Source organism: Numenius arquata, chromosome 10 (assembly GCF_964106895.1).
Source record: "Numenius arquata chromosome 10, bNumArq3.hap1.1, whole genome shotgun sequence".
Lineage (NCBI taxonomy): Eukaryota > Metazoa > Chordata > Aves > Charadriiformes > Scolopacidae > Numenius > Numenius arquata.
In genome coordinates, this window is record NC_133585.1 from 12,215,321 (window position 1) to 12,231,564 (window position 16,244).

The following is a 16,244-nucleotide window of genomic DNA, read 5'->3' on the forward strand; positions in this document are numbered from 1 at the left end:
GTCCCCTCTCCCCCGGTCTGCAGCCCACGGCATCTTCCCTGGCTGCCCACGGCAGCTCTTGCCTTGCAAAGTCTCTAGCCATAAAGCTCCAGACTGTCACCAATACATATGTCGTGACCACAAAGCGCTTCAGTTATTTCGCACAGAAGCTTTAAGAGGATTCCTTTGCTACAGAAACTTGGCTGAGGAAGAAGCAGGAAGTAACTGCTCCAGCTCCATGGGGGGAGGAGAAATGGAATAAAGCGTTCCTCAGTACAAGGCATCGATCTGGTATCTCAGATAGTTCAAAGAAAGGCCTCCAAATGTTTGAGAAGCCACAAATGGCGTTCTCTGCTCCTGCTGCTCTGTCTTCGTTGTCTTTGGAAGACCTTAAGTATTTTTATCCCTGTCTTTGAAAGCTAAACATTCAGGATACGTGTTCAGGAGTTCTGCATGCGGCTGCTTCTAACAAAGAACCTCTAGTCTGTTTATAAAATCTCCGTGTATGCACACCCACATAAGAAATTCAAGGTGTTGTGCTTGAAAGGCTGCCAGGCCCAGCTGCGGGCTCTCTCGGGAGAATGTTCTCTTAATGCCCCGATGCAGCCTGCAGTTTAAAGGAATGGAAAATCCTCAGAGGAGGAACAAAACGTGCAGGGAGGCTGACACTCAAAAACCAGGAGAGCAGAAGAGGAACTAACTTCCAGTTGCACGGCCAGACCAGAGATGTTCTACAGCTGTGGGAGAAGACAACTGAAGACCACTAAAATCCATAAATCCTCCTGAAGTATTCACATGAATAAGAAACAAACATGTCGTTGTCTAAATCTGTATTTCTTCCAGCAGCTGCTAAAGGGGATGATTCAGACACAGCAGCCGCGCGTCGCGGGGCTGGTGCAGGGCAGTAATGGAGAGGAGCCCCCCCGGGGGCTGTGCCTGGTGGGACAGCAGGGTCCATGCAGCCGCAGGCGGTGGCGAAACCCAGAGCTAAACGGTGTGACTCCAGGATGGGGATGGAGGCAGAGCTGCCGCAGCAATTAAACAGGAGTTAACTGGGCAACCTGCCCCAGCACTTTTTGTTCACCATCTTGCCAAGGAGACGTACCACACCTTTGGTTGCAATTATTTTTTAATGGAAAAGAAGACTAATTGATGTTTTACATAAATATCAATTAGTGATAACAAGTCAGTCGAGTAAGTAAAGGAATACATACCCCCAAGTTTTAAAGGCTCATAATGAACTGACAAAATAGCACACAATGACAACTACAAGGAATTATAAGAGGTGGGCTGCACGTCAGTCGCCTTCCTGTACGTTCAACTGCTCAGCAAATCAGGCTGTTACTGGAGTTAGTCACCGCGCTGCCTTCCCAGGCAGCAACAAGGACACGCTCAAAGGGGAAAGAGAACTTTGAAAACATACTTGTGCTTCCAGCAGAAAGCCTCGAGTGGTCCACGGATATTAAGCCCTTTCAGGGCCTGGTTTCAGATGCGCAGTGTCCCCCCCCTCAGACTAAAAACATTTTAACCAAATGCACAGGTTCTGTCAGTCGGGAATGTGTTCACAGCGTCAGTGGGACCAAGGCTGGATCTTGCTAATAACTTCTGTTCTACAGTGTTGTGAAGAACTGAAATCACTTTAATTGCCGGGCAGGCTGTGGGGATGGGGAGAAGGGGAGGTGACTTTCATAGTCATTAAGAGCAGTTTGTTGAGTAGAAGATGCATCAGAAACTATGCAACTTCACAGTTTTTCATGCAAGCGGGCAGGCGTGATCCACATTTCCATCCAAGATCTCTGCACTCCTTCCTACGGGCTCAAAATGCTGAACACCTGAAGAGGTATCGCTCATATGACCACAGCGACAGGGATCAGAGCTACTCGACCCCACTTTCATATGCACAGTAACATGGAAATCCACAGCTTAAATATCTTTAAAATGGGTCAGTGGGAGCCACACAGTTTGCCAAGTTAGTGTTTTCCCAACTAAACAGCACAACATCAGTGCGATGAGAAGGCATCTAACTCCCCAAATATTACCTTTAAATATTACGTGGCTAAGATGCCTGCTTTCCAGTGGTTTAGTCAATAAAAGCTCATTATGAAAACTAGCAGAAACATATGCATTTCATCTTACAGCTTTTTCAGTGAAATTCAAATAGTTATTAAATGCTGGGGACACAGTAGGATCTCATCTATTGACGCATGAAAATTAACACCCTACCCTGTTCTCTGAATGGCTCACAAATTTGCAAGTGAAGTTTTCATTCCACACTAAAGTTACCAGTTCTCCTGTCACGTGTCAGGTCCCGTAAATTCATCTTTTTCAAACCCTGGACTACACACACGCAGCCGGGAGACGCACCAATACAAGATGCAAATGAAACCTTTAAAGTTAGCAACTGCTCAATAAAAGAAATTGCTTCCAAATACAGCCCAAGTCATCTTGCAACCCCAGTAAGCTGGAACCTGACTCATGACAAAGTTGTGGCAGCTGAAAGGAAAGGCCACACTCCTAAAGTCCCTGCCAAAGGTGGACGTTCCACAGCACCAGAGAGATTCTGCTTTGTACTTGCACTGGCTTCAACATACTTCAAGTGACAACCCATTGAAGAAGATTCACGTAGTCCCATAACAGATACGAATTTACTAACACCTCTATAGTATCGGATCACTTATGCTCAGTGGGTTTACATTTCAGAATTAATCATAACAAAAAGGCATCTTCTGCACTGTAACTCTGTTATATGAGTAATCTTTCTTTTTGTTATAATTTTAGAAGAAAAAGCAGACGGCCAAACACAAACACAAGAATTCAGCTGGCTGCAGTCACTCAGCGTGATGTGCGATTCATCAGCAGGAAGGGGATGATTTCGATGCTTCCAGTTCTTCACATCTAACCAAATGGAAAATTAGGTTATTCTCTTTAATAAATGGAAAGCAACACTTACTGGAAAAAAATAAACAAACACAAAACCACACATGTATAAGACACCCTGGGGGGAAAAAAAAAAATCTTACTAAAACACTTCCTAGAAGTGAGTATCTTGCCTTTTAGGGTTTGGAGGATGCCTGCTAAGAAGGACTTTTTTCATGAATTTCAAAAACAATGATAAAAAGCGTTATCTCAGCAGAAAGGAAAAACATGAGGTCAGCTGTAAATACATTACCCAGATAAGAAAGAAGCTGCCTGGAAATTTAGACATTAATTGCACGTTCTAATTACAACAAAAGTTAGCAAGATTTTAGCAAGTGTCAATCAGTTGAAGAGTGATTTACTCAGGAACATAAGTAATTCCCTCCCTGGCTTGTGATCGAAAGAGGAGAATAATGAAATTTGGAATGGTCCAAGCTGTTAGGAATCTATATAGGGAGGAAATTGGAATGCTGTTAAACACGACATTTGGAGGACACTGAAGACGACAGTTCGCTGTCAGTATTCTGTACCCCCGCGTTACGTTCAGGCTCAGCTGTTGTAATACGTTCTGTGCATCCTACCTGTAAAGGGGTCTGATACAGCCATTTTTCCGTATCTCCTTTGAGTTTCATACATGCAAAAAGGTCACAAACTGTAGGAAGGCTGAAGTCCTGAAAGAGAAGTCACATTAATTACTGATCTTCAAACACATTCTGATGTACCTTCAAATTGTGTCAAGTGCTCAATAAGAAAATAAAACTGACTTCCCGAGTCTCTGAGATGAATACTTTCTCCATTTAATAAAACACTTCAACTTCATTTGTGTTGAATGCTGGCCTCATCTACTTCAGTAACTAAGTAATAATCACTGAAAACATTAAAAGAGCTAAGAAACCCCGAAATTGTCAGTCAGTATTACCCAGAAGAGCTATGAATTTGGAAGAGAAGGCATGCATTAGATTCAGTAAAACAATAAATCCAGCACATCGGCTTAAGACACAGCAGTAACAAAAACTTAGGAACATGCTCACTTGTGCTTTCTTGCGTAGAAGCCATTTATCTTCTGCTGGAGTTGGGTTCACATTTTCTAGGTTGTTTGAAGACAACACCCAACTGTTTACGTTCAAGGGGAGGTGGAATGGAGCCAAGAGGTCTAGGAAAGGACTCTTGAAACTATTATCTGCTTTTTCCCTACTCGCCTTTTCTTCTGCACTTTCTGCTTTGTGCTCAGATGCAGCCAGCCAGCTTGTCAGAGGCCTTTCGAGCAATACTTTCAAGGGTTCCGCGATCTCTGCTGAATAATCCGCTTTCTCTGCACTAATGGGTTCCTCTGAGAGCTGCTGAGAGGGGTTAAGCCAGGTATTGGCAGCAGACTTGGTCTTCTCCTGCTCAGGGTTTGGTACATCTTTCTGGCTGACTGGAACGCCGTTTTTATCCTTCCCTTCTTTCTTCAGAAGCCATTTACAGAGAGCCTCTTTTCCACAGTTTTCATCACACACACACTCTGAAAAGCTGGCACACACCTCATTAGCTTTGCACACATCTTCCACCTTAAATGGGGCCTGAGGGTGCTGAAGCAGCCAAGCACTGACAGCAGATGCAGTGGGTGACTTCTTTCCATCAAGATGCTCATTCAGGCACTTCAGATTTCCCAGGTTCTCAATTTCCACACTTTTGATCTGGCTGCCACGACAACTGGTACATGTTTCAGCTTTCAGGAGCCAATCATTCAAATTAAATTCTTCCCTAAAAGGCTTAAATTCACACTTCCATTTCTCATCTGAAGAAGCACCACTTCCGTTTTCTGTGTCAGGAGTAAGCAGCCAGTCAGAAAGGTCCATCTCTTCTTGTCCAAGGGATTCCAACTCCTCCACCTGTTCAATAGTGGAAAAGGATGAGTTGAAAGTGGAGGTGGAGTCCTTGCGGCCGGGGGAGTCCATCTTCCCAGCAGCATCACGCTGTTGGTTCTGCAGGAGCCAGTTTTCCAAATCTTTCAGATTTCCCCAGGCTTGCTCAAAATAACAGACTTTGGAAGAATTTAAATCCTAGTAAAGACACATTGAAATGCATCCATTAACACTAAAAGACAATGTTCAGTAACTATTTGCATGGTTAGAGCTTGGAGCATTCTGACAGTAAATGCAAAAGTATTTCTTGAACATGAGGCAGAGTGAACAGAATTACAGAAGGTTAAATTCCCACCATATTCTGCCTGCAACTGGATACTGTGTTTTCCCCTTTATTAAAAACTAGGTTACTGTATTAAAAGGCTTACCGGGCTGGACTCTGACACACATTTTTGCGTAACCCATTCTTCAAGATTGGTGCTGGGAACATACGGAGCCGGGCAAACACCCACAGGTCTGCTTCCAAGTAGCCAGTCAGCAAGTGAGGCACTCACTGTCCCACACAACGTTTTCTGCTGAGAAAGAACGTTCTTGGTTATGAGAAAGTCTAATTGCCAAGACAATCTATGGTGAACATCAAAACAGGCATTCAACATGAATCAGTATTTCTGAACCAAAGGGGAAAGAAAAACAGTCCCTTCTAATTAAGAAAAAAGTAAATATTCAATTGCCTGTGTGACTTCAAGCCACTGCACTGATTGTTTTGTGATCCCAGATTCTTCATGGAGCAAGAAAGGGAAGCAACAACTTCTACAACGCACAGTTCTGATATGTGTTACTGTGCTGGGTTTGACTGGAGTAGAGTTAATTTTCTTCACAGTAGCTGGTATGGGGCTGGTTTGGATTTGTGCTGCAAACAGCACTGATAACACGGGGATGTTTTCGTTACTGCTGAGCAGCGCTTGCACAGAGCCAAGGCCTTTTCTGCTCCTCACCCCACCCCACCAGCGAGTAGGCTGGGGGTGCACAAGAAGCTGGGAGGGGACACAGCTGGGACAGCTGACCCCAGCTGGCCAAAAGGATATTCCATGCCATGTGACATCATGCTCAGCATGTAAAGCTGGGGGGAGAAGAAGGAAGGGGGAAAGGACATGCAGAGCGATGGTGTTTTGTCTTCCCAAGTAACTGTTACTTCTAACGGAGCCCTGCTCCCCTGGGGAAGGCTGAGCACCCGCCTGTCACTGGGAAGCAGTGAATGAATTCCTTGTTTTGCTTTGCTTGTGCACAGCTTTTGCTTTACCTATTGAACAGTCTTTATCTCAACCCATGACTTCTCTCACTTTTACTCTTCCAATTCTCTCCCCCATCCCATCGGGGAGGAGTGAGCGAGTAACTGCATGGTGCTTAGCTGCTGGCTGGGGTCAAACCACGACATAGCCATAGCCAGCCATAACCCTCCTTCTGGCCACAATTCCCGTTACTGATCTGCTACCTTCCTTCACTGACACTGTTTATGCGCAGAGCCCAACATAAGATTTCTCATTAATTTCTGCATTAAAAGGAATCGGATAATTCCAAGTCCTGAATTGAAAACATCAAGGAATATTCAATTAAAAAGCTCTGACTGACAGTCACACTCCAAATTCACTTTCACACTATGTTCTTGCACGTCTGTTCCTGGAGCAGCCAGAACATCAGATCACTAATACTCACCACAGCGACCATCACTGGCTACTCAAGTATCTTAACAAACAGAGGTCATTGCTCAAGCAAGGTAACATGCTGTGCTCAAGTTCTCCTTTCCCTTTAATACAATTAAACATTCACAGATACAAGTGTTAATTTTACCTGCTCACAGTTCATTAGGGCACAATTCTGCGCTGGGAACCAGGGAGAGGTATTCTCTCTCTCTGAAGTTTGCTGTAAGGAAAGAAAAGTAAAAGTTAATTTAAATCTCCATTTTTTCCAGTTTCTAGGATGAATTCTACAATAAAGCAGAAGTAAAGCGCAGTTACAGCTGGTCAGTTCTTTGCAGCTAACAATTCTCTCAACATTTAAAAACAGAATGGAAAAAGGTTTACTGTAAAAATACTACCTTCCGTCCATTTCCTTTAAGAGAATTACCTCTAATAATACAGGAGATACGTTGCTTATGTAAGAATCCCAAAATATTTATATTGCAGAAATCCATCTACAATGTATAACTATGAATATCTAAAGAAAACCATAACAATTTTCAGTTGCTGGAACAGAGTAAGAATCACAGAATCTTCATGGTTGGAAGGGACCTTTGAGATCATGGAGTCCAACCACAAAAACAAACAAACAAACAAAACCCAAACAAACACACAAACAAAAAAAACCACACCCACACACCACACCCACCCACAAACAGACACAACCCAACAATCTCGGGCACTAGAGCATGCCCTGAAGTGCCATGTCTACATGTTTCTTAAATACCTCCAGGGATGGCGACTCCACCACCTCCCTGGGCAGGCTGTTCCAGTGCCTGACCACTCTCCCAGTAAAGTAATTCTTCCTAATATCTAATCTAAACCTCCCCTGCCGCAACTTTACACCACTTCCTCTGGTCCTGCCATAATTCCCTTGGGAGAAGAGGCCAACACCCACCTCTCTACAACCTCCTTTCAGGTAGTTGTAGAGGGCAATGAGGTCTCCCCTCAGCCTCCTCTTCTCCAAACTAAACATGCCCAGTTCCCTCAGCCTCTCCTCGTATGACTTGTTCTCTAGACCCCTCACCAGCTTGGTGGCTCTCCTCTGGACATGCTCCAGCACTTCAATGTCCTTCCTGTAGTGAGGGGCCCAGAACTGAACACAGTACTCGAGGTGAGGCCTCACCAGGGCTGAGTACAGAGGCACGATCACTTCCCTACTCCTGCTGGCCACGCTATTCCTGATACAGGCCAGGATGCTGTTGACCTTCTTGGCCACCTGGGCACACTGCTGGCTCATGTTAAGCCAGCTGTCCACCCCATTGGCCTTGGCCCATTGATCCAGCCTGTCCAGATCCCTCTGTAGAGACTTCTGACCCTCAAGCAGATCAACACTTCCACCTAGCTTGGTGTCATCTGCAAACTTACTGAGGGTGCACTCAATCCCCTTATCTAGATCATCAATAAAGATACTAAACAAGTATCTTTATTGCCCCCAAAACTGAGCCCTGGTTGAATATAACCATCATTCCCTTAGTCTCTGCCAAGATAGATTAAAATAACACGTATGTAACCAGATCTAAGCTCAGTCAAAATCAGAACTACACGCAATAGCTAATAAACCACTGTGAATATATCATACAGCTAAAACTATATGACTGGTACATAAGATCCACTCGAGCTGTAACTAAAAGTAGAATTATCACTTGGAATATATTGCACTACTGCCTCATGAAAATTTTTTTTCAAGTATTCCAACCCAGGAAAGTCTTGGTGCTCACCATCGTTTTAATCGAACCAAACGAGGTAATGGCCTGGCGAAGGTAAGATGTGTCAGCCTCAAAATTCAGGATGGAAGACTCCTCTGGTTTAAGAGTAAGACTTCCCAGTCTGAAAAAGAAATGGGAAAAAGAAAAAAAAAAAAAAAAGACAATCTTCTTCATCAGTCATTTTTGGGAATCAGTGCATTATTTCGTAAAAAGGCTTCCAAGCTGACTTAGCACTTATTAGGTAACAAAAAGACTTTCAATACTTGCACAAAAATAGAGATGCCTATCCACAAATCAAGGACAGAATAACAGCCAGCAAAACAGAAGTTTCTCCTTCTTACTTCAATTATCATCAACAACTAATATTTGAAATAATCTCCACAAATGAGTACCTCCACTGCTCATTACGGTCCTGCTTTTTTCAATCTAGGGTAGAGAAGATGAGAAGAACGCTATCTCAGACTGCTTTAAAGATCTTATTTCTAAGAAGGTTAAAAATGTGGAAACAGTGAGTTAGATCTATTATTAGATCTATCAGAATCAATAATCAGATTAAATTCGTAAGTCAAAATAAACACCAATTTTGTTAACTTGCACCATAAAATATATTTACCTCTCCAGGCAAACTGAAATCTGATTTGCTAGTTCGTTACTATAGGAGCGTTCCAGCTGATGAATAAGGCAATTGAATTGTCCCAGATACTGCATGGAAGACAAAACACGTGTTACTGTTTTGGCTTCTACAATTAATATTGAGAAAATACATGCAAGGAGAAAGTTTACTTAAAAATGCCAGTGCAACAATTTGCAATCAACTCTTACCCAGTAGAGCTGCTGCGCCTGCTGCTGCAACGCCTCCTCTTTCAGCTGCTGAATGAGATCCACCTGCTCAAACAGCCAAACCTCCCGACTGCGCAGGCATTCCAGGTGGCGGCTGATGTGGCTGTGAATCTTGGCTTTTACCTGTAAGGTAACATGTGCCTTTTCTAGAACATCTGTCAAACAGTATGAACAAGCAGATGCTGTGCTGATTACAAAATAGCATTTGTCACAGAGAAGTGGTATTTTTGGAGCAATTTATTTCTCAAAAACTAACCACAGTTACCCACAGCACCACATGACTCAAGTTAGTAAAAGCTCCAAGGCTACCTTTATAGAAGTATCAACGAACAATCTCTCTGTTCTGACGTTTCAGCCGACAGCTTTAGCAAATTCTGCATGCCTAAGCCAGTAATACCTTTATCAAGAGCATGACCAAATTACACAGCAAGAGGCTTGCAAGTCTCTAGGAAAATTTCAGACCATCATCATAATAGAAAGTACTCTGGAATAATAAAAACCATCATTAAAGTCATGTTAATTATTAAAACATTTTGTAAAAGAGTTTAAAATTACCTCTCGCCAGTTCTCTTTAATCTGCTGTTCAGCTTTGACAATTCCAGATATAGCTGCTTCCAAGTCCTTCTTTGCTTGAAGGCACTTCGCCAGAGGCTCACTGCTGCAGGAATTTCTGCTTCTATCTTGTGGTGGACTCATTCTTGAAGTGTTCCTAAAACACAATGGAAAAAAAAATTCTTAATAGTTTCTATTCCTCTTTAAGGGAAGAGGAAGGGCATCATATGAAGAACCATCTGCTTCACTATAAAGGTAAACAAAAAAACCCCTAAGACTCTAGGCCAATGCATGTTTTCTAAACATAGAGCTTTCTCCAGGGGCCACAATGGTCTCTCAAACGCCTCGGCCCACGGATTTTGCACAATCGCAGGAAAACCAACAGATATTTGACAACAGCTTCAACCGCAAAAGCTTAGGCAATCCTCCCCTGCCATTCACCTCCCTCTGGCTTTTATGTCTAGCCAGCAAACTCCAGCAGCTGAGGGCTGATCCAGGCAAGGTTCAGCAGCTCTGCCGGAGCTGAGGAGAATGGCCTTTTTTCAGCTGCAGGCAAATGAACTGGCTCCCGTAAATGAGAAAACTCTAATACAGTTTGATCAACTGAAAAACCAAGTGTGGATACACAGATCACTCTTTACTAAGCTGCAAAGGCTGAAACTCATAGCCGCTGCCCACCATTTTTGTCATGGTCACAGCCACTGTAACTTACTGCGCTTCAGCATATCCTCAAGTACTAGGGGCTCAGATACAAAATTTCTAAAGAAGTTACACTGGTAATGATTCTGCAAGTAAATGAAAAAAGTTAAATATGGATTTTCAGTAAAAATAGGAAATGCCAATATAAGCATTTTTTCTAAACAGTTGGTATTTTTTTACTGAAGAGTTTCAATTCTCCTGTTTGTTTCATGGGATTCCTGAAGCACTAACTAAAGAGTCGTAGTAAACATTCTGTTTAAAACAAGTCTTCAGCAATGACAGCTATGGAAATTCCCAGCAAAATCACTTAAAAGTGTGCATATGTGCTAATCTAAACATTTCATAGATTTTACCACTCCTCTGGAGGGAACTGAAAACAGTATTTTGAATGTGACAAGACAACCATGGAGCTTGTGTAACTGAGCAGCTATTTGGGCTTCAGTTTCCAAGCCCCACAACCATATAAACTGCAACCCAAAAAACCTTCTACAGCCAAGACCCAGCAGATACATATAAGTTGTGTATTTCAAAGAGCAGAGAGCTAGGAGTGGTTCGCAAGTGGAAGCTGACAGCAAAAGCAAGGTTCGCTATGAGGCAGTGGCAGAGGCCGCATCTCCCTCGTTTCCCTCCACACCACGGGCTCCCCGGAGCCCCCAGCCATGAGACACAGAGCAGGCACAGAAGCCACATCAAGCCCCTGCACCCTCATCAAGCCACCCTCACCATAACGTCTCATTTCTAGGAAGCGCAGAGCACACTACAACAGAAGTGAACTTGAATTTATTTTTTAAACTTAAGTTAATTCTACACCAAATGAGTCAGGGTGCAGAAGTCCAAAATGCATCATTCTCCATTCTCTGCTACAAATGCCAGTTTTATCCTTGCATTCACATACTCTTAATTAATTCACAGGTTCAATTCTGTAAGGCTTCATGATCTTCACCTCGCTAGTGATGTTCAAATAAAGGGAAGCTTTCTCTTCACAACACCCCTTAGATTTTCTCTTGCTTGTCATCTCTCTCATGTACAACCTACAGGAAAACATAATTGGGAGCCCTAGCTCTCAGGTATAATCTACAAGGATTAATGCAAAGGCAGAGATATACACAGCCAAGAAAACAAGGACATCAGATATATTAAAAGCTGTCATATACTCAAACACAAAAGTATTATTGTTCTTCATTATTTCATTCATCATACTCTTATGTAAGAAATGATCAAAGTCTGAACGGCTAAAAAGTAATTGCCATGTTTGCTTGCACAGCAGATAATGTACTTACAAGAGTTTTGTGAAAATTATATTAAGCTGTGTATCCACAAATGCCAAGTCCAAAGTATGGTGCATTGTCATTTTTGTGTTTTCTGACTTCATGCCACTAAGGAATTGGGCCCCGTGCCTGAAGAAATGCTACTTTTTCGCATTTTGCATTAGCAACTTCATACTGACACAGTCAAATTTAAGAAACTTACACATGCTCCTCTCTGAAAATACTTGCATTTGTTGCTTTTCTGATTTTTCATTTGAATGCAAGAGTCTCCAAAACGCATACAGAGAGAACGAATGCTGCTTTCCTCCAGCCAGCCAGCTCTTGTAAAATGGCTGTTCTTATGCTTTGTCAAAAATTACCCAATAAAACTAACATTACAGTTGAGGACGAGAGTCAATCCATCCTTCATTTCAATTTCCACAAGCCTCTAAAAAAAACAAGTGGGGGTCACCACCTATGTCTGTGCTTCCCAAATATCGCCAAATAGCACCGAGCATTTAAGACACATTCAGGTCCCGTGCTCTGAAATACCCGGGATCATACACACAGACTCAACGGTAACAGAATACAATCACTTTTGCAACAGGATACGTGGCTGCAACTGAGTCGCCTTTTTAGGCCATTTCCACGCCATGGAGCCGTTCCCAGCCCCAGGGTATCACACCAGGGATATATTGCCTCACGGGACGCACACCCCCCCAAAACCAGCTGACCCTACACTTGCTTCCCGGGGCAAAGGATGCAATTCCTCAGCGCCCTGCTCACAGAGCCCTTTCCAGTTCCCACCTCCTATCCTGCCCAAGCACGGAACCCGCAATAGCTGGTTCTCAATCCCGATGCAAATTCCGCTCCAAAACAACTTACTCTCCGATGCGGAGGCGACCCGACCCCGGTCAAGGCAAGTGCAGAAGCCGGCGGTGGCCGCCCCGGCCCTTATCGTGCCGGGCAGCCGGCGCCCCGCCCCGCCGCCACGGCGCCCGGCCGCGCCCGCACGTCGGCAGCGGCCGGGGGAGGAGGCGCGGGAGGGACCGGGGGGCCCGGGCCGGGGCGGCCCCCGCACCGCTCCCCCAAACCCTTCTGCGGGGCGGGGAACCCCGCGAGGGTCCGTGCCACCCTCCCTCATCGGAAATACCCAGCGCCTCCTGCCTCCGCTGGCAGTTTAAACCGCAAAACCAGAGAGTTTTGCAACAAAACCACGATTTCTTGCGACTTCAGAAGTGAGGCAACGCCGAGGCGCCCGGCACGCCTTCCTGCAGCGCCGAACCTGCACCGCTGCCAAATTCCACCGCCCGGCCCCGGCCCCGCACAGACCCCGCACCCAGGGGCTCCCCGGTCCAGCACTGCACCCGCCAACTTCCAGAATTCCGCCTGATCACGAACCGCTCGGGCACAGTTAACTCCTGGTGGGACCGAAGTGACACCTACACACACAATTCTTCTCGCATCTACTCCTGCTTCCACAGTTCCACACGCAGAGGACAGCACACGTACGTGTCTGTATGTCACCAGCACAAAAGCTGTAGCCGTGAAACCAAAAGAACCGCCCGAATGAGGCAGGAAGACAACTCTATTGCTCCTAATTCCAAAAGAACTACTAGTCTTTACAGACAAATTTTTGGCTGTTTCTGTTAACACCCAAAAGCCTGGCTGGAGGGTTGTCACTGCAAAGACCCTGCAGCCAAAACTTCTGCTGACAGTATCACTCCTCTAGTGCTCTGCTGCACCATCTCCAGTCTCCAAACGGCCACCGCCACCCCTGCGGGACTACTCCCCACGGCCTTCTCTTGCTTTTATTATCAGAAGCTGCTCGGCAAAAATCCCTTTTTAAATTTAGATTATAATTAAATATCAGTGTCTGGGAGCAGAGGAGGAGGGAACAACCCCTCCTTGCCCAGCAATCTGCTAACCGTCCAGCATAAAACTGGTTTTACCAGCTTCTCACTTTCAGCACAACCATCCCTGCTGCGCTGGGGAAGATCATTGTTTTCCACCTCAAACAGGTGTTGAATAACCTCAAAAGGATGGCCGTGCTGAGCCTTTGCTGGGAAAAAGCTTCCGAAGGGAACAAAACCTCAGGCCGAACAGGCTCTATTTATAAACGTGGAACGATTTCTTCCAGTTGGCAGAACAAGGCTGTTCTAAAGGTCTCTGTGACCTGACTTCATGTGGTTTTAAACCAGCTGGCTTGTTTGAACTGAAATCCCTCTTCATTTCCATTTCACCCCACCAAAAAAAAAAAAACCAACACAGTAGTTCCTCTTAAGTAACTATCCCAAATTAGGTTGGTGGGAGCTGTGGTCAGGGAGCAAAGTACTGTAAGTACACGAGCGGAATCTCAGACATTTCCATTTACATCCAAGCATAACAAGAATTTTATACAGTACAGCATCCACACCACGAGCCAGTATCTGCGTGGAGCTTCTGCTGGGGGGGATTATTTTACTCCAAAACAAGTGTGTACCATCCTATTTGGTAAATTACAACCCAGGTGCAGAAAAAAAACCAAAAAACCCCACAACCTTTTAACAGTTCTAAGTGAAATTAACATCTTAAAGAATAATAATTAAAAAAAGTTTCAGGTGCTACATTTTCTAAAATTCAAGTAGGTTTTACCTGCCTGCGCTGTATTGAATCTGTGCCACGAATCTGAACACACAGAACTGCCTTTTCAGCCAATTTTTAGCCCTGGAAGAGCACGGCCAAGCGCACAAAGCACTTGTACTGAGACATCTTCACAAAAGCTGGGTTCCAAAGAGTCGCAAGTCAGCGGTGCAGCCGAGACAAGAAGTCTCACCATCGTTTTATTCCATCGATCGTAAATGTATTTTTTAAGTACAGAACGGCAGGCACATAAATAAAAATCACAAAATACCTGAATACAAAGGCCTGAAATCAGTATGCCATAATTCCATACAATACCAAAGTAGGTATCCCAGCACAACAAAGACATGCTGTTATCTTAAAACGGATTTTACATTACGACACAAGCATCTTTCAGACTTCTGCATTTAAATCCCTTTGGGACACAACTGACAAATCCCTTGCTCTGCTTGAAGCATATGGCCCCAAAGATGGCATTGCTATGCCCTATGTATGTCCATCAGCACAACCTTATGCACTTGCAGAGTTATGAACGGTATTTTTTTAAATGTCAGCTTTTTTCCCCTCCTGTGACTGCATACCTTACCAAAAACCCCAGTGAAAGACAATCTTGTTCCTCTGTCAACTTTTCCCTCTAATCCCAGCCACAAATACCGAGTTTAAAGCTGAAAGAATGACTAACAAAGTCCCCGAAAGCTCTGGCTCAAACCACTTACCCACTACCTATCAGTAGGTGTTTTCCACACTTCCAGCAAACACGGTACACGACAACTCCTGATCATTTCCGACCCCGATTGTTATTGCTCATCCCACCTTTGAAAAGTGCAGTTATTTTGACTTTTCAGTGGCGGGCTGAGATGACGAGGCGTGCTGCAGCTTAACGTCTCACGGGCACAAAAATAAAGCCAGATCGGTAAAAAAAAAAACAACAACCCACGCTTTCGTATTGGATCAATGTCAGCCCTCCGCCACAGAAGGATTAATTTCCTGACTGGCCTGCCCGGTCACGCCCGACCCGAGCCGAGCCGCCTGCGCGTCGTTCATCCGGTTCCTGCCGGCTCTCACCCGCAGCGGGAGGCCGGGCCCGCCGGATGCCCCCCTCCCGCGGCAGAGCGGCTCTGCCGGGTCCCGCCGAAACCCGGCCCGCCCGGCGCGGACACCCGGCCACCACCTCCCGGAGGACGGGGACGCGCGTTTCTCTTAAACCAGCCTGAAGCGGGCGGCCACGCTGAGAGGAATCCCTCACAGGAATTAACGACACACCACCACCCTCCCCCCGCCTCCGCCGGCGGCTGGGGAACGCGCGTCCGCCCGTGTGTCCCCCCTCACACTGCTCGCAACCGCCCGCCCGGCGGGAGGACCCTGTCCTGTCACCGGCCCTGTCCCCATCACGGTGACACCCCCACGCCCCCCCGGCACCCGCGGTCCCAGCGCGGCCGCGCTCACCCGTCTCCGTGTCGCTGCTCCCCCCTCGGCCGCCCGGCACCCAACGGCCGCTCTCGCGAGAGCACCGCCTCCGCACTGCCGCGCGCCGCAGCGCCCCCTGGCGGCCCGGCAGAGCGCGCGGGCGGGCCGAGCCGCAATGGCGGCGGGAAGGGGGCGATGAGGGAGCGGGGGCCGGCGGCCCGCACCAGGCGCCCTGACCCGGCAGAGCTTCTCCCTTAGGAGCAGGCCCGGATCTCTGGCGTCCCCGTCCTCCCCTCTTCCCGGTGGCGGCGGGAGGGCCGCCCGCCTCCCTCAGCCCCAGGGCGTCGTTGGAGTCCACCACCGCAGCCTGGCCTCGGGTCAAAGCCTCGGACCGTGCCGGGTCCCTGTATCAAAAACAGTTAATGAGGATTAACACATGTGACTTTTCCCTGGTGAAGTGTTTGACACCACATAATGTGCTCCTGTAGCCAAAGTCCAGTACTACTTTTTGCCGAATGGAGATCACGCATGTAGTCCTGCACCACAAAGCCCATCCTTCCTGACAAGCCACCACTTGACTTCGTCTTGATTCTGCCAAAGTACGTAATGACCGTCTTTGTTCACTCCAGGACTTCCTTGCCGGGCTGCAGTGTGCGAATAAAGGGCAGGGTGGGATTCATCCCCACACCC

General features: G+C 46.0%; 1 protein-coding gene across 4 annotated transcripts; it reads right to left on the minus strand.

Moving 5' to 3' along the window:
• Positions 1–1,093: 1,093 nt before the first annotated feature.
• Positions 1,094–15,661, minus strand: NCOA4 (nuclear receptor coactivator 4). Of its 4 annotated transcripts, none has more exons than XM_074154553.1 (10): positions 15,594–15,661; positions 9,583–9,736; positions 9,010–9,150; positions 8,801–8,889; positions 8,200–8,308; positions 6,591–6,662; positions 5,171–5,317; positions 3,927–4,940; positions 3,477–3,566; positions 1,094–2,874 (listed from the first exon to the last, which is right to left on the minus strand). In XM_074154553.1, exons 2-10 carry the CDS (start codon positions 9,721–9,723, stop codon positions 2,869–2,871), a joined length of 1,809 nt encoding a protein of 602 aa, XP_074010654.1. In that variant the 5' UTR covers positions 9,724–9,736; positions 15,594–15,661; the 3' UTR covers positions 1,094–2,868. The 4 variants fall into 4 exon arrangements, with proteins under 4 accessions (XP_074010654.1, XP_074010656.1, XP_074010655.1 ...); XM_074154555.1 differs by lacking the exon at positions 15,594–15,661 and adding an exon at positions 14,864–15,479 and having other exon boundaries at positions 5,171–5,314; XM_074154554.1 differs by lacking the exon at positions 15,594–15,661 and adding an exon at positions 14,864–15,159.
• Positions 15,662–16,244: the final 583 nt, after the last annotated feature.